Genomic DNA, 22,358 nt, shown 5'->3' with positions numbered 1-22,358 from the left:
ATTGCTTGCTTTTTTCCTGAACACATACATTTCTGAAAGTTTCTCAGCAGAGAACTACAAATAGGTCTCTATCTATTGGCCTATCCAATTTCTTTAGCAGGCTGGGAAAGCAAACTTTTCTCTGAGAAGTTTGTATGCTTCTCTCTGACCTGAACCAAGCTTCATCTAAATGGAACAGGTGATAAGGATGAGCACTGAAGAGATTTCATTTTAGACTCAGGAAACACTACATGAACTTCACTGTGTTGGGTGTCTTCAGCTGATATTCTAACCAGCTATAGACTGGAGGTTCCAATGACCTCCACCTTGGTTTCTATCAATTTGCTAGAGCAGCTCACAGAACTTAGAGAAACACTTTATTTACTAGATTGCTGGTTTATTATAAAAGGACGTAAGTCAAGAAGAGCGTAGGGCAAGATGTGGAGAAAAAGCATGGAGTTTCCACACCCTCTTGCAGCACAGCACTGTCTCTAAATCTCCAAGGGTTCACCAACCGGGAAGCTCTCTGACTGGGGTTTTTATGGAGGCCTCATTACATCAGCATGATCGATCACATCATTGGCCATTGGTGAACGAACTCAATCTCTCTCCTGGGAGAGTAGGGGTAGTCTGAAAATTCCAACCTTCTGATCATGGAATTGTCTCCACTGGCAATTAGCCCACATCCTTAGATGACCGAGGGACTCTCCAAAAATCACTTCATTAACATAACCAAAGATGCCTCTACCACTCTTTTCACAGGAAATTCCGAGGGTTTTAGGAGCTTTGTGCCAAGCACAGACCAAATATCTCTTATAAATAACATCACACAGGGCTTTTGCTCTGATTGGTTAAATTTTGAAGCAGATTCATTGTTGTAATTGGACTTTCTTCAAATGGAAGCACTCACAAAAAGTAAAACAAAAAAAAAGTTTAAAATTAGAATGTAACAGAATTATTATATGTTCATGATTTATTGAAAAATCTTTATATCCTGTGGTATAAATGGCATTTGCTTGTTTTTCAACTACTTTTTTTTTTCAGCAATGTGTTTTTTGAATTCCCCCTTGCAATCTTATTTGACAATATCTTGGGCAGATTCCACAACTTTCTGGTTGTTTTGTCTGTTGAAGTTAAATCTTGGTTCTATTTAAAACTGCAGGGGCGCCTGGGTGGCGCAGTCGGTTAAGCGTCCGACTTCAGCCAGGTCACGATCTCGCGGTCTGTGAGTTTGAGCCCCGCGTCAGGCTCTGGGCTGATGGCTCGGAGCCTGGAGCCTGTTTCCGATTCTGTGTCTCCCTCTCTCTCTGCCCCTCCCCTGTTCATGCTCTGTCTCTCTCTGTCCCAAAAATAAATAAAAAACGTTGAAAAAAAATAAAAAAAAAATAAAACTGCAATGTTTACATTTGATACAAAGTTCTTCTGCAGAGTGTACATAAGCTGTACTATTTGAAGGGGTGGAAACTTTTTACCTTCTTTCCTTCTAGGTTCTTTGGTTGCTGTAATAATTAAATTGACATATGACAGATTAATAGGAGAAAAACAAGTTTAATTTAGTCCATACAGGAGCCCTAAATATATATAAGATTCCAGGGCAAGTCAGGCAATTGAGGCTTATATGCTATCCAGAGCTATGGAATGGGATAAGGGCCTTCAAAGGAGAGGAGAGTAATTCACAAGGCAATAAGAAGAAGAACAGATGTTTAATTTAGTAATTAGATGTTTGCCTTGCCTTACAGTTAGGTCTTTCAGATAGAAACTTTATCTCATACTAGGTCTCTTTCTGGGCCAGGCCCCATATTTAAATTCTTTTAGGTAATTAAGGAAAAGGTAAAAGTTTTTCTTAAGTCTGTTGGGTCTTGGTTGCCTTGAGCTCAAAATAATCCTCATGGCAAAGTGACATATTCTGGCAAAATCTTCTCCCTTTCATGCTCAAAGTGTGGTTCACGGACTCTTTCTGGTCCATGAATGGTTTACTACTGGGGAGAGGCAAAATAACTGAGAATAAGCATTTAGAAGCTTGTATAACAACTTGACATTGGTGTAACATCCAAATTTACTCAAGTTCCTCCTCTAATCTATACTTCATCACATGGACCCACTGGCACTGCTGAGAACCGTCTTCTGTGTACCCTGAGGGCCACAGGTATTCCAATGAGGCAGAGATTTGTCCCTATCTTCTTCCCACCACATTCCCTTCAAGCCTTGCTGGACAGGGCCTAGAGGAGGCTCCCCGTCTTTGGCATCCTTGTTCATGTGTACCCCCACACCGAAGGGACACATCTCAAACCTTTCCTGAGAACCCTCTCATTACACTCAGCTCCAGATGCAACAGCACCATGGGAACTATGGATTTCCACAGCTCAGCAATCATTCAGCAAGGGAATGAGTTCCCAGTGATGTTTTCCTATAGTTACCCTTACATCTCTGTGAGAGATTGCCTTGAAGCTCCCCTCTCTCACATGGCTTGAGCTGGATGGGAGTGGAGGCAGAGATGGAAAACTTTCTCTCTAAAAATATTGTATTCTGTATCTCTCTCTCTCTCTCTCTCCTTCTCTCTGCTGTTATGATTTTTGGTGATGGAGTAGGGGTTAAAGTGAATGGAGCCAATTCTACTATCTGTTAGAAAGTCTAAAGCTGTATTTATATTATGGTAATGTTTGGTAAATTCTGATTTCAGCTTCAAGCCTTAGCCATAATTATGACCAATGGAAAAAAAATCCTCTCAGCATCCTATTATATCTGCCTCAGTAGATTGCATTCTGTTTGGAGGAAGAGGTTGGTATCATCTGTGATAATTAATTTTATGTGTCATCTTGACTGAGATAAGAGATGTTCAGAGAGCTGATAAAATGTTATTTCTGGGAGTGTCTGTGAAAATGTTTCTGGAAAGGATTAGCATATCAATCAGTAGACTGAGTAAAGATCACTCTCATCAATGCAGGTGGACATCGCTCAGTCCATTAAGGACCTGAATAGAACAAAAAAAAGCAGAGGAGGAGTGAATTTGCTTTCTTGCCAGAACTGGGACATCCATCCATCTTTTCCTGCCCTTTGACATAGTCACTTGTGGCTCTCACGAGGCCTTAAGGCCTTCAGACTCAGACTGAATTTCACCACCGGCTTTCCTGGTTCTCTAGTTTGCAGATGGCAGATTGTGGGACTTCTTGGCGTCCATACTAATGTGTAACATGAACCAATGCCTATAATAAATTATCTATCTACCTATCCATCCATCTCTCATTGGTTCTGTTTTCTTTGGAGAACATTGACTAATACATCATCCTACTGGCTGTCATATTCTACATAGGCATCTGGGAACCCAAATATGCAGAGAAATCTGGCTTTTGATGAGGGACAATAGGGAATCTTTGGCCCTGGACTCAACTATGTTTGCTAATAATAATAAACTTAATAATAAGCCACATCTAGATTTCCATATGCAGGTAGCCTATTTCTCTGAAATGAAAGATGTAAGACTTAGAATGTGTCAATATATGTTGAGCTCTTAGAACAGTGCCTGGCACACAATAAGCTTAAATGTTATTGCTTAAACACAATAAGCAATAAATGTTAGCTAGCTCTTAACTGTAGCTTTGCCTATGCAGATGCTTTTACAACCACCTTATTTTAGTAAAAACATTGTTGCAGACTGACCTCAAATGGCTCAGTTTTATGTCCCTCTGTGTATCCATGTCCTTTGTATTGAACTTCTCCTATCAAAAGGTAGAGACTCTTTCCCCAGTCCTTGAGTCTAGGCTAGCCCTGTGACTTGTAGTCAATAGAATGTGGGGGAAGTGACATTGTGTTGGTCTGAGCCAAATTCTCAAAAGGCTTTGTGGACTTCTACTCTCTCTTCAATCCTTCTTTTGTCAAGAGAACAAGGCCAAATTAGCCTGCTGGAGTAGAGGATTGCTGAGCTGCCTCAGTTAGAAGTCAGCCAACCGTAGTCAGCTAAGCTGCTGAGCTGATGTGCAACTGACTATGGACACATGAGGAAGCCCAACTCCCAAAATAACTGTCTCTGAGCCCAGCCTAAACTGGTGGGCTTCAGAATTAAAAACTAAATGAAAGATTCCGGTTTTAAGCCCAAGATCTGGGGGAGTGCTCCTCCTCCAGTCAACAACTATCTCAATGCTCTTCCAAAATCCCGCTTAACTTTTAACAATCATTTCAATTGGCATTTCTTCCAAGATTTTTCGCATTTCTTCAGGCAATGTCTTCTTTCCTATAATTGAACCCTCATTTTTATATCTGCCTTGTAGTAGAAGTGTTTGTATGCTACTCATATTGGTTTCTCTACAGCTAATAAGTGAACACTCAGTAGACATGAGGACGTGAGCCAGACTGAGCCATTCATGTCACTTTTTCCCATGGTGATTTGATTCAAGACCATTCGAAGTCTGTGTGAATATAGACTCTGAGGAAAAGAGTCTAGTTTCCCTTTTAGATTAAGAGCTATAAGGATATAGGTGTGGTGCTACACAGGATTAGGAAAGGAACAGATAAGGAAGAGGAACGAACTGAGTGCAGCAGGGAGAAAAAGGGCCATGAAGAGGAGAGAGAAGCAGAGTTGAGGAAGGGAGAAAGGGGTGTGACGAAATGAGAAAGCTATCAACATTGAGACTGAATCTGGCCTGCTTTGGAGGTGGTTAATTCTCTTTTTTGCTCAAGCTCTGTTGGGTCGTGTTTTGATTACTTGTAACAAGAAAGAATCCTTATAATCATCTGGTGAATTGAGGAGGGTTAACAGGAACCATCATCCTAGAGCTTCACCACTTCTAGGTAAGTTGACAACATAATATGTTGTCTAAATTGGGGCACTTCTAAGAGTTAAAGGGAGTGCTTTTAGTGATTACTTTGAGAAAACAGGCATTAACTAAGACTATCCCTGAGTATTCCTAGAAAAAAACAAGTGAGCCTGGATCTGCAAAGCTGGGGATGAGATCCTGGGAAGCTGTGTTACAAAACATCCAGGTGTGGACCCTCTGTGGGTCTCCTTCCATGGCTGCCAGTCAGCCTCCCACACTTAAATCTTTTAGGAAAAGTGCAGTTAATGGGGAAAAAGCCCATGGGAAATTTATTACACAGGTAGCAATTAAACTCTTTGAAACTATCTTGTGTTAATGTAGGAGATTTCTTGGAGTTCTGTTTGTAATCATTCTAACTTAAAGAATAAAAAAAAAGTGCAGGTCTTAATCTATGTGTGGGAATTTTCCTTTAAGATACTGTGTTTCTATCCTGTGGGGAGAAATAAATTAGTATCGTGTTTAAATTAGGTGTTGAATATGTTTGTTATATAAATGTCATACTCAGATAAACCTTTGTGTTGGCCATACAAAAGAACATGATGTGTGACTAGGGCTGGAGAAATGCTTTGATTTCTATTAACTTTTCCTATATGAACTAAAGCTGTCAAAACAATGTATTTAGTCTCCCAATTCCCTCTTGCTAATGTAGTGGCCTGGTGGCCTGGGAAGGGAGAGGACTAATAACCAGTAGATAAGTTTATATTCTAATGAACAGCGGAGATAGGACCATCAATAAAGGACTGGAGTCCAATCAGAAGTGCTATTATGGTGTCCACCTTGTTTGTTCAGTTGCTCACTCAAAACCTAATTTTACCCTTTACCATTGTTTTCCCATGAAATATGCAACCAATTTTATATGTGGGGATAAATCAGTGGTAAAGCCATTGTGTATGTGTATGTGTGTAGGAGGGGTGGTGGTGATATCTAAAATATTTACATCAACTTTCACATTCATCCTAAGAGCAAAAAGTCAGATCAGAAAAACCTAGGAAATAAGTGATAAGAATTAACACTATTCTGTACCTTTTCTTTTCCTTTTAATAAAAATGCTCAGTAATTAGCATTTTTTTCTTTTTTAAAAGTGTCTGGTGTTGAGTTCTCAATACAGATGAATTTCATGGGTAAGCTTCAGAACACTGAGACCCCAAAATAATGCAGAAGCCATTCTGTGAAGTTGACAAGTGAAAGGTAATTCCTTTTAAGAAATATTAACACCCACTCCATACATAATTACTAACTGTGGGGCAAATTAGAATGATAAAGACACAAATAGGTATACCATAAGGGAAGCTAAGAAAAGAGCTAAAGAATGGTACAAATGTCACAGTGGAGTTTGATGATGGGGTAGATAACATCTGGGTGGAAAAATAAGAAAAAGCTTCTTGGAAGAGGGACCATTTGAAATGTGCCTTAAATTTTTTTTGCAGGCACAGATACAGGAAAGACAGAAGCATTTCAGAAATAACCAAAAGCTCAGGGGAAAGAAAGTTTGAGACAGTTTCCAGCAATAGGTAGTGGTCAACTTGGACTACAAGATAGCGGGGCAGCTGGGTGGCTCAGTTGGTTAAGCATCAGACTTCAGCTCAGGTCATGATCTCACCGTCCATGAGTTTGAGCCCGGCGTCAGGCTCTGTGCTGACAGTTCAGAGCCTGGAGCCTGCTTCAGATTCTGTGTCTCCCTCTCTCTCTGCCCCTCCCCTGCTCATGCTTTGTTTCAAAAATAAAAATAAATAAATAATTTTTTAGAAAAGAGCAAGACGGCTAAAACTGCAGTGCTATCTAGTAAGGAAATACACTCATCCCATATAGTATGGAAATATATCTCAACCTATACCTCTCCCTAATGTTGGCATGGTGGCCTATCCATCCACGTACACACATACATACACCTCAAGCAAATACTTTGGAATTTGTAGGTCACTGTTTGATGGAATCTTGGTATCTTCACTATACAACACTGCTAGTCTCTCTTTGCATTTAACTTCACCTTGAAAAAGAACTTGTAATTTTTTCAGTGTCATGAAATCCCATGACTTCTATTTCAAAGTCCATACACCAGACTTCAATATCATCACGTTTTGTATTCTAGGTTTTGCACTTGTGGATGGGAGAGCACTATAACGTCCTCCTTCCCCAACACCATATTAGTGTTCTGGTTCAGACTAAGAATGTGATTGTGTGTGTGTGTGTGTGTGTGTGGGTGTGTGAGAGAGAGAGATAGGGGACCCATCAGAGGATTTTGAACAAAGGAATAGAGCGAGTTACCTATCATCGATATACAGGGAAATTTAGGGAGACATGTTCATTGTGACAACAGTTAAAATTTCATGAAAGTCCTGGTTAAAAAATACTAAGGTGCTATGCATGGGTAGGAATAGTTAGAATGGGTAAGAGAAGATAGTTTCAAAAGACCTTGCCAAGGTGAAATCTAAAAAGTCTAAGAATTGATGTAAACGGTAAGTGAGGAAGAGGACAATATTTGTACAGAGAATGGTAATATCAGTAAACATAAAGGTGACAAAAGGCAGGTAGAGAGATGTTAAAAAGTATGACTTTGGAAATAAAGCATTTGAATTTGCCCATTGGCGTATTATGTGCAAAGCTAAATTTTGCAAAATGTTAATTATTTTGAAAAGGCTAATTGCTTAGGGAAGAATAATGATGTATTAAAAGTTTTAAGAAGGTTCCTTGCTGCCACCAATAGGAACCAGCACTTAAGATGTAGAACATGCCCATTTGACTGGGAGGGGGAGAGAGAGAACAAATGTAAATCATGTGTGGGATCCGTCTTTGTGAGTGAATCAGATGGAAGCAGGTGTTCCCTCTCCCCACAGAAGGTGTCAGTTCCTGTTAGCCTCCGGAAATGTGGTCACATCCATCTGATTGTGGTTCTAACATTAGGCCAATCTCAATTTCTGCCTTTCCTATTGGCTTTAGAATCTACCCCTCAGTAGTGTGACCCCCACTGTATGGTTTGGAATGAAGAAGGGCAAGGAACTTGGCGTCTAAATATTCAGGCATCTAAACATCTTTCAATATCCATATTTTAAATGAACTTAAAAGTCATTTGATAATGAAGACAATACTTCCAGTCTGGTGTCTAATACTTTTACTTCCCAGCAGCATAATACCACTTTGGTCAGGTTGAACCACCGCACAATTTTGCAGCTCTTTCAGAAAAGTGAAGAAAACAATTGGAAAGACGCGATCACATGCAATGGTGAGAAAATAGTACTATTGCCTGCTCTTTTCCCATAAATGTGAAATATCCTTGGTTCAGCTCCACACTGTGTACTTATTTTAAGCCCTTACAGCAAGGGATTTTGTTTCTTGTAGCACCAGATAGACACAGTGGCTAACAAATAATTCTGAAAAGTCATTGACATATTTCCCACATGTCAAAAATGTCCTGGATCTGTACTTTATCCGTGTCCCTGGCTTGAAGTGTTCTTCACAAGAGTAAGCTGTAACATAAGACTGAGTTCTTAGTCTGCTTCTGCCACTGATGTGGTCTGTTGAGCATAATAACTTCACTACTATGTTTTTGCATACTACTTTACAACTTCAAAGTACTTTTATATACAGTGACCCATTTATATTAATGACTCCTATTTTTAATGTAATGGTGTCCCCCAAACCACAGATAATGGTTCGACACATGAACTCTTGTGTTACACCGCATGGGTTCAAATCCCCATTTCATCTGCTAGCTGTGTGACCTTGGACAAGTCACGTATCTGTGCTTCAGTTTTCTTGTCTATAAAACGAAACCTACTGGAGTTGTTGAAGGGATTCAATGATGTAGTCTATGGAAAGTACCAAGAACAGTAGAACCTAGTGAGAGTTCAGTAAGTGTTCATTATGAATAAATTATGACTTACCTATCTTGCTGGGGTAGAACTATGGTGTATGGATAAACTGAGCAGTATTTTTGAGTGATGTGTCTGAAAAGCAAGTTCACGTAAGTGTCTGCAGGGGGTTCTTTCATGATTTCCATGGAGTTAGGAATTGTATTTCTTCTGTCGGCTGTGAAGAGGGACTCGATGGAGAATAAACTCTACCAAAGTGTTGAGGAGTTGCTCATAGTAAGTTCCAGGAGGGCACTAGGTCTGTCTTGTTTGCCATTACATTTCTAGGACCTAGCAATGTACTAGGTGCACAATAAATATTTGTTAAACGAATAAACACGTGGAAAAGTCTTAATTGCTATGCGATTAAGCATTAGCTCAGGTACATCCTAGAAATCAAATAGGAAAGAAGTGATCTTTTGAAAGCAGAAGATTTAGAGATGTGTCCCCAATTACTAGGAACTCCTTAGAGAAATGTTACTAGTAAAGAGATAAAACATTGAAAGAGATATTAAAAATGTGCTTGATGACATGACTTCTCTTCCTTTTTAAAAATTAAAACATAATATTTTATAAAATTCATAACTGGGGTTTTATGTTTTAATCACCCTTGCAAAATAACTCAGGGAGCTTTCAGAAAAAACTAGAAAGGCTGAGTTTTATTCATTGTTAAAATATCTTACTCCCCAGACACTATCCCTTATCTAAATGCCCTCAAATCCTTGAAGCTTTTGAAGTAATTGATTCCAAATTCATATATCTGAAAAGCATTTATTTATGAAAAGAGTAAATCTGGTTCTGACTATGAAATTCAGAAATTACAGTGCCAATTACTGTAAATTGGTGAAATTTTTCAGATTATCTGAAGGCAACATTCACTTATTTGTCTATCAACCTATCCAATTGTTCATTCATTCAACAAACACCAACTGAGCGCCTATTGTGTGCCAAGCATCATACCAGATGCCAGGGATACGGCAGTTCATAATGCAGTCACAGACCTGTCGCTCCTGGAGTTTATGATCCAGAGAGGGACGAGATGGGTAGGACTGCCCCATTTTTGGGGAGATACTGCCTAACACTGGCTTCCCTGAATCTTCCGAACATTGATTTCTACTTCACAATGCTATCTAAAGCTGGTCTTTGTTAACAGGCTGTATAATAAACACAAACCAGCTAAAAGATGAGAAACTCAGACATTATTCACACATTAACAGATATCTATAGAGGCTTAAGATAATGTAGACAAAATATCCCAACGTCTTGGAGTCCTATAGGCACAGCTGAGTAAAATGAACTGAGATCACATCAGTTTGATTTGTCACGGGTTGAGAACTGCATTTGTAAATTGATGTAATCCATCTCTAGCCAAGTTCTTCGGAGACAGCCTTGAATTCTTAAAAAGCCCCTGAAAGCTAGATTTTGCATTTAGATCTTAGCATTGTCTTAAAAGATAGTGGTAGTTCACATAACAAGAGATTCCCTATTGATTACATGATTGAGGGAGCACAAAAGTCTGTTATTCTTTCCAAAGTCAATTGTAACTTAAGCTCATTATCTCCATGCGGATGTTCTATTTCAAATGGGAACAGAATCAAAATGTAAATGTTCCAAATGAAAAGGTTCAGGTTGTTTTTTTTTTTTTCTTTCTTTCTTTCTTTTTTTTTTTTACTGAAGTATGCTCCGAGTACTGGCCTTCAAAATCACAGCAGAAAAGAGTTTAGAAAAATCTGGCCACCAATCTGACCAGGGGAAAGAACTAAAATTCACCAGGACCAAGAAGATACAGTCATACCAGATTTTCCCCGTAACTTTGAATATCTAATTTATTTATGATATTCAGGATTGAGCTTTATGTTAGAGGCACCTGTTATGTCTTTAATATGACTTTGGACATGCCAACAGCTCTACCAAGATCATTAATAGTAAACAACATTAGTACAATTTTTTCCCTTTCCCTCCGGCTTCAGTGAAACTTAGAAAACCTCAAAAGGACCTCTCTAAGTCTTAGGGTCAGCTACTTTTGATTAAAACTTTAAGGGAAGGTTTATATTTCAATACCCAGATTTTACTGAAAAAAAAAAAAAAAAAAAAAAGACCAGCCATTTTATCATTTGTATGTAGGACCACCGTGACATGTACTCTGTCTTTAGATACCTTAGTTGTGATGGATTTCCCCTTCACTTTGACAAACGACTTGGCATACATTTATTAGCATTTAACCATTATGCAAATGAAGCATAACATACAAAGACATCTAGAAAACACAAACGTAAAGTATCTGCTCACTTGATAGCTGCTTCTGTAACACCATGATAAGATTTATATTGATGTGAAAATATATGATAATTTAATATCAACCATACACTTATGGCTAAATGAAAATGTATCTTAAACTTCAAATTTATACAAGGCATTGAAATGTGTTGAAATGACCATTTTCTCATTACAAGGGTGCAAATATTTCCCTTTATGAGAATCTGTGGCATTGCCTGAATAGCTTTAACATTTTTTTGTTAAATGATAACTAAAATATATGTTTTATTAAATTTTTCTTATAAAAATGAGAACTACCTCTTTCAAACTGAGTAATACTCACTTAGTCTCCATTCACTCCCTTTAGTCATGCTTATCTCTTTTGTAAACCTATTTTACATAACATTCAGGGTCATCCCCCTTGCCCTCCCCTCCCCCCTCATTTCTCTCGAGTAAAAAATGATATGTTTTCAGGATGGTTGTTGGAATTGGTGTACCTCCTAGCTTCCTTGCTCTTGGCTCTCTGTTGGGTGATGCACTGTGAAGAGTAGGCAGAACTTGGTATTGATAATAACACCCTTTGAAAGGGCAAAATAAAATGTACTGGGTAGTTCTGATTGGTTTTGTTTTGTTTTCAAGAAATAGCTCCTGAAGTGAGCTTCATAAATTTCTAATTTGGGGGACTATCTGAAATGTAAAATTTATTTATGTTGGGGAATCAATTTCTGCATTTGAGAAAAAGAAACATTCAAATATTGGCCTCAGTTTTAATCATCTTTCTAGAATGTTTCAACTGAACGTGTATTCTTTTTTCAGGTACATTTTTGTGCCTAAGGTATTTAACTGCCCAAATAATTATTGCTTTCTATTCATTCCAATGAGTAAAATCAGACTTATGTGCTTAGATTTACCATAAGTCAAAAGTGAAGATCTGTAGAGGTGGCTCATTTTCCAGCAAATGATACTTTCTGAGAGATGATATCTCATTGTCTATTTTCCTATATGAATGTATGTAATGAATTAGGTATTTTTTCCCTCTAGAAGGAGCAGCATTTTTCATTCACAAAATTAATATCCTCACTTACATATGCCTAATTTTGAAAAGAATATTACTTTTGATCTTAGATTGCCAAAAACATCCACTTTGTCTTTGGGGAAACTGATTTAAACCTTGTGTGACACATATATTTGTATATGTATGAACATATATCATAATTGAGTTTTGTAAAGCCTTAGGCTTTAACATATTAAATAAATTTCTATGACAACATATCAGTGTAGACAGAAAGATTTCTGACTTACCCAGAGTTTATCAATCAAAAAATATAAAACTTAACAAACAAATATTGAGAGCAGGGTTATATGGAAATATCACAGGAGGATCAGTTCATGAAGCTAGGTCCTTTGCTAGTATTCTCTTACCAGATTCATAACATTTGGTAAGAAAAGACCTCAGTTTGTAACAGATACACTCTGATAATATATATTTTGTGGAATAAATACATGTTATATTGTTAGAATTAATAATCATAGATACAAGTGATAGTTAAATTAAAAAAATATACAGTACTAGAGTTCTCTATCCGTGTCTCTAGCAAACCAAAAGTTGAGCTAAAATTGTCCCTCTCCATTAATGCATAATAAAATTCATGGAAACAGAAAATAAAAAGCCAATTGCTTCTAGAACCTGAACAGAGTATAAATATAGCATAAGGGGAATAAAGGTGGAATTTGCAATTAACTGGAATTCTAATTCAGACAACTCAGCAATATGGATGTGGAAGAGGTCAGGGTATAGGGCAATGAGTAGGTTTCTTTTAAGTGATGACAACCTTGAACTGATGCAGTTTAAACTATAGCCTAATGAGGGATTTGTTAATCTCTGGAAAAGCTGTAGAACAAAGATTCATTTAATCCTGGCCCGGTGATTTATCGGAAAGTCATGGACTTTATTCTTCTTGTACTATTTCAGTCTGCGGACCGGAAAACTGCTCCCTTTACACTGAGAATTCCCACTGCAGTGCATGGAAGGTCTGTGTGTGTAAAGAGCGCGTGAGCAGTGGGGATTCAGCCCCAGAGAAAGAAGGTGTCGAGTTGCCTGGGTGAAGAACTTAAATATCACGCGGTCACAGCTTCTTGACAGGTATAATTATCAATGTTGTCTTTTCCTTTCATTATGTGCTGGGATTGTGAAGCACGGTTTCAAATTTGTGACTATCAGATGTTTGATCAAGTAGCCTCTCTTTAAGGACCTGAAAGGAGGGAAAAGAGTGAAGGGAAATCAGTGATTAGTATTCATTTGTCAACTACAATATGCTAAAAATATCAAAGGAGCATGTGCTATGTGAGAACAGCAAGGATTATTTTAGGCCCTATCACTCATGCACAATCTTCCACATATGAAAAAAAAATTGTTTGATGTTTGCAAAGGAAGTAATTATCGAATGAGGATGGAAAAGACACAGTTATTCCTTAAAATGAAAGACAGAACCCCAGTTTGGAAACATTTCAAATGTAAAACATTTCTTCCTCCCTATTCCAGATGACTCTGTTTTTCTTCATGAAGGCAAAAGATAGATAACCTTTACAGTGTGAGTCTTAGGGATCTTGTTGAGGTGCAGTCAGCAAAGCTTCTCTCTGACAGGCTGGAAGCACCAACATCCCTTCTCTGAAGCAGGCAGGTATCAGGCCTGTTTCAGGCCTGACACCAGGTAGCAAAGAGTAGGCAGCTGCCCTTACGGTCAGATCTGGAGGAGGAGCCTCCCTGAACACTCCCCCAAGACCTGTCCCTCTTCCGCCATTATGGAACCATTCCTTCCAGAGAGAACAGTGGTTTCCAATCTTTGTTTTTCAAGGCTGTGGATATTTTTATTTCAATGAATGCGAAGCATCATATACAAAACAGATTTTCACAAATTGTGGCAGGCCTTGCAATCTGCCTACTTTGCATCAACACTCTCCAGCTGGCATGCCTTCTAGAGATGTGCCTAAAAGCCCCTGGGGCCTGCAGTGTGGCTTGAAAGCCATGCACAAGGCCATAGTGCTTCTTCAGGAGTCACCTAACGACATATCACACACAAGCAGTATCTGTTAGTGACATTTTACTACTGTAATTCTACTACTACCCTACCACTTTGGAGTGCTCACTAACTGCCACATATTTTATTATGAGTTTTACATATTTTTTTCTTACGAAAAGACCATTTTACTGAGTCCTATATTGAATAACTGTCTACAGGTCCCCTAATTACCAAGTGAATTTTTAATGAATTAACTTATTATATAGTTACACGTCCGAAGGGAATGGGACTCAGAACAGGTGAATTTTAGTAAGACTCTTGGATCTTTTCATCTATCCAGGGGAGGGGGTAGGCCTGAGGGATATGCCAGCAGCTGAGAGGTGACTGGGCTTCCAAAATGTGGGTCACTGAAATACCCACCGGGAAGAACCATCTGCACCAAATGTTCTCATTATTTTTCTTATTCCCTTGCTTTGTAATTCCATAGATTAGTTATTCTTTTTATGCTTTTAAATAAAAGCTTTTTTTCCATATTAGTGTAAATTTTACTGATCAAATTGCTTTGTTAATTTTATTTAATGTTTATTTATTTATTTAGAGAGACAGAAAGAGAGATTGCGTGTGAGTGAGCAGGAGAGGGGCAGAGGGAGAGGGAGAGGGAGACAGAGAATCCCAACCAGGTCTGTGGGGCTCAGTCCCACGAAATGTGAGATCATGACCCGAGCCAAAATCAAGAGTCAGATGTTTAACTGACTGCACTACTCAGGTGCCCCTGCTTTGCTAACTTTTTAATGAGTCATTGTGGTAGGCAGAATAATGGACCCCAAATATAGCCACATCCTAATACCTAGTAGATTCCATGCTACAGGGAAATTAAAGGTGTAGATGGAATTAAGATTCCTAAACAGCTGATGTTAAAATATGGATATTAACCTGGACTATCCAAGTGGGATCTATAATTGATATAATTAAAAGTGGAAGATGGAGAGAGAAAAGGAGCCAGGAGAGTGGGTGCGATGAGGAAGCAGAAGTCAGAGCACTGCAATGTGAGGACTTAACCACCTTTGCTGGTTTTGAAGAAGGAAAAGGGTCCAAGAGGCAAGGAATGTGGAGAGCCTCTAGAAGCAGGAAAAGTCAAGGAAATGAATTTTCCCCTGGAGCCTCCTAAAGCCCAGTGAGACTGTGCTGGACTTCGGTCCTGCAGAATTACAAGACAATAAATTTGTGTTCTTTTAAGCCACCAAACTTGTAATTTTTTAGGGCAGCAGTAAGAAATTAATAAAACCAAAGTGATGGAAGCGCTTTGAGGTGTGGGATGAGTGGTAAAGGTGAACTGGATAACTCCAGCTGTAAGTAGGGTGAGAATGAATCCCTGGAAAGCTTATGTGAACATGTCTGTGAGGAAGGATGGGACATGTAAGGGCAAGAGCCATCGAAGAAAAAGGCAGGGTAGCATAGTGATTAAGAGAAAGAGGCTTTGGAACGTATGTTTCTGGGTTTGAATCATGGCCCTATCACTTACTTACTAGCTGTGAAATGGTTTAAAAAAAATCCTACATGCCTCATTTTCTTTCTTTGAAATGAGATCTAAACTACTACCTAATACCTACAGGATTGTTGTGACGATTAAGTAATTTAACACATACGAAGCACTTAGAAGAGTTCTCGGCACACCCTAATTGCTTAATAAATGTTATCCAGCATTATGATTATTATTTTTATTACTCCAGTTTTCTACTCGGTCACTCTGGGTTCCTTGGATTCAATTTTATCAGAGGTATCCTTCCTTTGAGGCTGGTTTTCTCACTTCTGCAGTGGTTTTCTGGATCGGATCATCAAGATGGCGGCTGTGGCAGTGGTAGTGGAGGATATAGAACAGTCAGCAGTGGACAAAGTAAAGGAAGTGGGGGCCTGACAGTTGGTGAGGCCACTAGCAAACTCCAGCTACTTTGTAAATATGTTAAGATCCAGAATGGTTTCAGATGCCATGAATTCTCCACCCTCAATCCAGCAACAGGAGGGCAGAGGAAGTTGACAATCCTTTAAGTCTTGACTTCCTCAGAATTTTTTCTGAGACAACTCAAGAAGGATTACTCTTCTTTCCCCCTTTTATTGTCCAAGAGTCTGGGTGGAATATGTATACAAATTCATGCTTTAAAAAATGAGATCCTTCAAGCGAAATAAATGTAACACTCTCTGTCAAGAAAGTGGGTTTAGCATAAAAATACCTATATGCCTATTCTCTGTTTCGGTTTCTATAATACAGTTGTATAAAGATCGTATCTATTACCTTTTAGAAAATGTAATCTACTCCTCCTGATTATCAAACATAAAAGGGGAAAAAACAATTGAGTTTTATTTCAGGTGAGTTTAAAATTAAAAGTGAGCATAACAGACATTCTCCACACAGCACTTGCATTCAACATATTTTCCATTTGTATGTACCACTTACCATGATTAGTTACTTCATAACACATACCATTTTGGATTTAAAAAATTCCTAATTTAGAGAGAATAGAAACTGTATTTCATGTGGTAAACAATAAGACAGTATCTGATGAATATGTTGCTTTACCTGGTCTTTGCTTGACGTGTCAAACTTAAAAAAAAAAAAAAAAAATCAGAGATCTGTTCAGTCAATTGGTCAAATTAGCTTCAAATTTCTTCCCCAAAGCAGTCATAGTATGAGTTAGGAAGTGTAACAAATCCCATTTAATCCTTAAAATCTAATTAATTAAAAGTTGAACAAGACCTAATGTAGGTCTCTTTGACTGAATTCCCCATAAAATCCATACACGACATGACTTGGTTGTACTTGGTTCGTACTTGAAATGGTCACTACGGTTTCATCTCAAGGGGCCATGATGGTGTGTGTAGGAAGTGCTGTCTTGGCAGGCGTAAATATAAATTTCATGTTCACTTAAGTAGAATCACCATATCGTGTATAAGGAAAAAAACCAGTTCGTAAATGTCTTCTATTAAAAATGTTAGCCTTTGGGGTGCCTGGATGGCTGAGTCAGCTAAGTGTCCAGTTTGGGCTCAGGTCATGATCTCATGGGCCATGAGTTCAAGCCCGTCAGGCTCTGCTGACAGCTTGTGAGCCTGGATCCTGCTTCGGATTCTGTGTCTCCCTCTCTCTCTCTGCCCCTTCCCGCTCATGTTCTTTCTCTCTCTCTCAAAAATAAATAAACATTAAACAATTTTTTTTTATGTTAATCTTTGGCGATGAGACAATAGGAAATTCTGAAGCAATTTAATGAAGACCGATGGAGCAGAGAGATGGAATTGAGTGCACAGCCCAGGAAATACAAAGATATTCGAAAGATATGAAGACTGAATAGATATAATGGTGGAAGCTTTTAGTAAGACCTCAGAAGTCTGAATGGCAACATATTTCTTTCAAAACACTTTAGAGTAATTTTATTCTGGGCCAGTGTGGCAAACCAATTAGAAAAATGGTACAAGTCTGCATTTTTGAGGATAGAAGAAAAAAAGGGGTTAGTGGAAAGAGTGTCCATGTTTGACTAAAGAATTGTGGATTGTTATTATTAGAAAAAAGATCTTTGAAGGGATTCTGAAAGCACCAAGGTAAAATACCTGTACATTTGGAATGGATAAGAGAGGAGAAGGATGTGGGCGAAATGACTTGTCCAGATGTATCCCTATCACTCCATCTCAACCCTATCATCCTGGCTAAGGCACCACATATCTTGCCTGGACTACTATATAATAGCCTTGTAATTAGTCTCTGTTCTCACTTTCACCTTACAATAATCTGTTTTCTTCAGAACAGCCAGAGTAATCTTTTTAAAAACATAAATCAGATCATGTCACTCCCTTGCTTAAAACCTTTAGTGGCTTCCACTGCAATAAAATCTAGCTTCTTTCGGTGGTTTAAAAAGCTTTCTGCGACCTGGCCCCCATGGCCTCTACCTTCTTTCCTCACTCATTATTTCCTAACTAATTACACTGGCTCTTTTTCTATTCCTCAAACATCAAATAGCTCAGGAGTCTCTCTTAGAGCTACACACTGGCTATTTCCTCCTCTTCTTATGCTCATTTCTGGCTTCTCCTCGTCCTTCAACCTCAGCTTAAGTGTCCTCTCCTTTGAGATGTCTCTCCTGATTACCTAATCAAAAGTTGTCACCTAGCCAATCTCTATCAAAGCACCCTTTTAACTCTGCAAAGTACTGGTTCCAACAGGATATTTTCATTTACCTGTATATTAACCATCTCCCCCAACCAGAATGTAAGCACCATGAGAGCAAAGACTTTGCTTTGTTCATGCTGTTTCTGCAGCCCATCGAACAGTGCCTGGCCCACGGCAGTACCAAATAGATATTTACTGCTGAATAAATGTAATTTGTAGAATGAATGGAAGGTTATTTTAGATAAAGTCACCAAACTGTGGTATATACAATAGCACTTACAAGCTATAAAAGAAAGACTGAATCCTCAGCACTGTCTGAGGACAAATCCTATAGTCTTTATACTTCCCCCTGTAGCTTCTCCTTTTTGTGTTGCAAGCAACAGAAAGTCTCACGTCATATCCAATGTTTCCGGTTGTGCAAATAGTAATCTGATGTTGAATGACCTAAAACCACTATTACCCAATGTTCACATGTCATTTTTCCAAGGACATTTGAAACTTCAAAATCACATTTGCAGACATCACAGCATAGAGGTCTACAATGCTATTAACTCTCTTCCAAAGGATAGCAAGGACAATTTATAGAACTCCAGAATATCTGATGCTGGCGGACGAAATGCCTGCAAGAGCAAAAAGGAAAATAATTCTATGCCACTTGTAAGTGTGGCTGTGAGGACACCACAAAGCCATTGCAATTTCATATCATTCGTCTAAAAAATGGGATTTTAGTGATACCTTGAAGAGTTTTTCTGAGGATAAAGAAGGATACGTGAAAAGAACCTCACACATAGAGGCACTTCAAAGATGGTGATTCTTAACATTTTTTCTTGAATTTTCTTAAAAACATATAGCAAAACCTGACTTAGCATTTTTGTCACAAAGTGAAATTTAGAAAAAAGGGAAGAGCATCACATTTGAAGTGAGCACCCACAGAGAATTTCGAATCTCTTAGAACATGCACACTGGTCTCCACTTCATTCTTCAGAGTGGAGTAGTTTTCCAATAATTTGTAGTATTCTAAAGGGATCTTCCCAAGATCTGGTTGTTTAGTTTGTACACTGTGCAAAGGCAAATGGCCAAGGGGCTGAGTGGGGCTGGGATCCAACCCACACTCTTGTCATGTGGCTATGTGCCCAGTGATCTGGGTTACACAGAGGGTGTATTTTCCCGATTTGTATAAAGGCATCTCCTAATCTGTACCTGCCCCCCGCAAGTATATTATTTTCCAAAATATTTTACCTTTGCAGAAAATATGGCTGAATGACATAAAGTCAGCAACTGTCTTCTTGACATTTTCTGAGATCATCATTTTTTTATTTGCTTGATTGATTTTTGGGAGGCATTGTCAAACCTAATGACTTTAATCCAGCTAAGAAACTATATTAAAAACCGAAACAAACTTATATGCATCAGGGACTTCCCTTGTGCGGAAGAAGGCACTTCTTACCTATGACATATGATTTTGCTGTGTTTGTTGCTGCTGCTGCTGTTGCTGCTGCTGGATTAGCAACTGTTGCTGCTGCCGACGCCGGGCAGTCCGGAGCTTTTCAAAGCGAGCCTCCATTTCTTCCAGGACTTTGGGGGTATATCGGACCACCAGCTTGACGCTGTCTTTAGCAGCCTTGAGTAGTTCTACCGCTTTCTCATGGTGTTCCCCTTCCACGCTCTGAAAAAAACAGTGACATCTCTTAAAGGGGAGAGCTTGCATGTTCTTTTCCCTGCAAGACCAATCTGAAATTAGCATCTTATTAAAATCCCAGTTTGAAATCTCAAGAAGGTAGGGCAAGTGGCATTCATTGCCATCATCATTATTTATTGCATTTGTAGATGAAGTATAGGCAGGTTAGGATGCAGTAGGGTACCAGATGGATTGAATGGGGGCTCACATTCAGAGGATCAGAAGCAATCAAGACCTCAAATATCACACTAACGTTTAGAGTGGGGTTTCTAAATTTCGTCTGGAAGAATAAATGGACTAGTCAAGAAAATTCTGACAAAATTTTTAAAAAGAGTAATAAAGGTAAAGTCTCCCTATCGGATATTAAATGTTATTAAAAATCTATAATGATTAAAGCAGTGTCTTATTGTTGTAGTAAGAGTTCTGAACAGAGTCCAGAAGCAGATCCATGATTATGTAAAACTCTGTTATAGGACAGATGTGGGATTTAGACCAAAGGGGGAAAGGACTGTTACATAAGGATGCTGAAACAAATAATAATTAAAGATAGAAAGTAATGTGGAGCCCAAACCTCATAGTCTATGCTAAATATAACTGATCAAAAATTTAAACGTAAAAATAAAACCATAAAGCAACTAAAATGAAATAGAGGTGAACGTTCATCTTGCAATGGAAAAAGAATTCTGAAGTAACAATGCCAAGGGGAAAATCACAAAATCAGATTTATAAATTGTAAGTTTCTCTCTCTCATATACCATAAAAGTCAAATAACAAACCAGAAAAAAAAACATTCTCAATTTCTGACAAATTTTTAATATTCTTAAATGGCAGTAAAGACCTAAGCAAAATGGGCACATGGACTCATGGACACATAATAATTAAAAAATAAAAACTCATGAAAGGATGTTTAAGCTTTCTTGTAATGAAATAAGTACAGATGAACACAAAATATTTCATTTTTAATTTAAAAATGGTAAATATGGTGTATTTGCAAGGATGTAGGGAAATGGCACTCTCATATACTGCTAATAACTTGACACAAACTGGCACAATTTTTCTAGAGGGCATTATCGTTATGCATTGAATAAGCCCTGTATAAAGAATAGTTTATTTTCAGAGAAACTTACTAAGGATATAATCAGATATGCACACATACCTATAAGGTAGGAGTGATAAAGTAGAAAGCAAAAAAATAAATCAATTCTCCGCTTTGGAGTACGAAGTCTTTTGAGCATCATGGTCCAGAGGGTACAGATAATAGTTGGGGAAGCTATGTTTTTACCACAAGGAAATACAAAGAGGTTTCTTTTCCCAGAGCTTTTAAAGATTCTCCAGGTTAGGATTAGTGAGAAGCAAAACAGAAGAAAGCTGTAATCATATTAGAAGGGCTCTGAGAAAAGGAGATAATCTTCTTCCTCTCAGCTGATCTTCAGGGCAGATGACATAACTCCTATTTTGTAGGATCGAAGTACAAAGGTCTTTTGACTTGCTTCATGGATAGAGCTCCTAGGAGAATCATCTGTGTGAGGAGATAGGCTGAGAGACTTCCAGAAAACCTAGGAGTGGGCTAAGCTGGCCAAGAAGCCACCCAAAATTGGTTGAGATCACATTTTACAACCCAAGCAGAAAGGGGACTCAAAATAGATATTATATTGAGTTACTCAAAGTAAAGTAAGTTGCATTTTAAGCACACTTCAGCTTATCTTGAGATTCATAATTACTACATTATACATATTTGGAGACAAAAGATTATGTTCCATTCTATCACTTGCTTCAGCAAGCTGGAGTAGACTGAGAAAACAAAAAAGTGAAAAAACCCCAAAAAACTTTGAATTTAGCAATGAGGCAGTCACGCTGGTGTGTAAGAATGCGGCTTCCTCATGTGTTGGAGCACCAGGCAGATACTAAGGGTTTAAGAGATGACCGTGGTGAGCCCTGGAGGCAACTTCCATGACTACTCCTTCACTAACTCTGTGGTCAATGGAGAACAAGGGCTTATAAAAAAAAACAAAACTGCTGGGCAGAGTGAATTTTTGCCTAAGCTAAAGCTTAGGGAAATAGACTTATTCATTGACCAATGTATTCTTTTAATTATTCAATCATTGACATGATCACTCAACAGATGCTTATTTAGCACATATTCTACAAATTATATTCTAAGTACTTTAGAAGAACATAAAGGACAGGTGAACACTTTGACAACTGTGCACAATATAATCCCTGTTTTCAGTGTGCACAAAATTTCTAATTTGCCCCAAGGTGAATTGTTACTGTGTGAATCTCTCCTTCTAAAGGAAAGTGATTTGGCTGTCCCTGCTCTTCTCTAGTTTCTTCTTTAATATTAAAATGTCTTTGTTGATATGGTTCAATAACACTGGTTCACATGTTTTCTAGGCCAGATGATTAGTCTCCAAACTCCTTTTGGTTTTTGTTCTATTTGCTTTCATCTAATAGGGTTGGAAATTCTAGGCCAGGCCTTTGGAGGCCCATCATCCTAGTTTAGGCATTATGCCTGCAATTTTGAGTTGCCACAGGAGACCTGTGGTACTAATACATGGGGCCATCAAGTTCTCACCATAGGGACGAAAAGCTGAGAGAAATATGGCTGGTATGCCA

The 22,358-nt window shown here is 38.4% G+C and overlaps 1 protein-coding gene across 1 annotated transcript in view; it reads right to left on the bottom strand.

Annotated features, from left to right (window-relative positions):
- Positions 1-7,884: 7,884 nt before the first annotated feature.
- LIN7A (lin-7 homolog A, crumbs cell polarity complex component) overlaps positions 7,885-22,358 on the bottom strand; it is a 128,542-nt gene continuing 114,068 nt past the window's right edge. The window contains exons 5-6 of the mRNA XM_058741920.1: positions 19,512-19,730; positions 7,885-13,146 (exon numbers count right to left, since the gene is read on the bottom strand). Coding sequence (XP_058597903.1) covers positions 19,512-19,730 — 219 coding nt within the window. The 3' untranslated portion in view covers positions 7,885-13,146. The remainder of the gene's footprint in view (positions 13,147-19,511; positions 19,731-22,358) is intronic.

The sequence above is a fragment of the Neofelis nebulosa genome, chromosome 8, assembly GCF_028018385.1.
Source record: "Neofelis nebulosa isolate mNeoNeb1 chromosome 8, mNeoNeb1.pri, whole genome shotgun sequence".
Classification (NCBI taxonomy): Eukaryota; Metazoa; Chordata; class Mammalia; order Carnivora; family Felidae; genus Neofelis; species Neofelis nebulosa.
The sequence above is the reverse complement of the archived record's forward strand: the minus strand, read 5'-3'. Positions and strand labels throughout refer to the sequence as shown.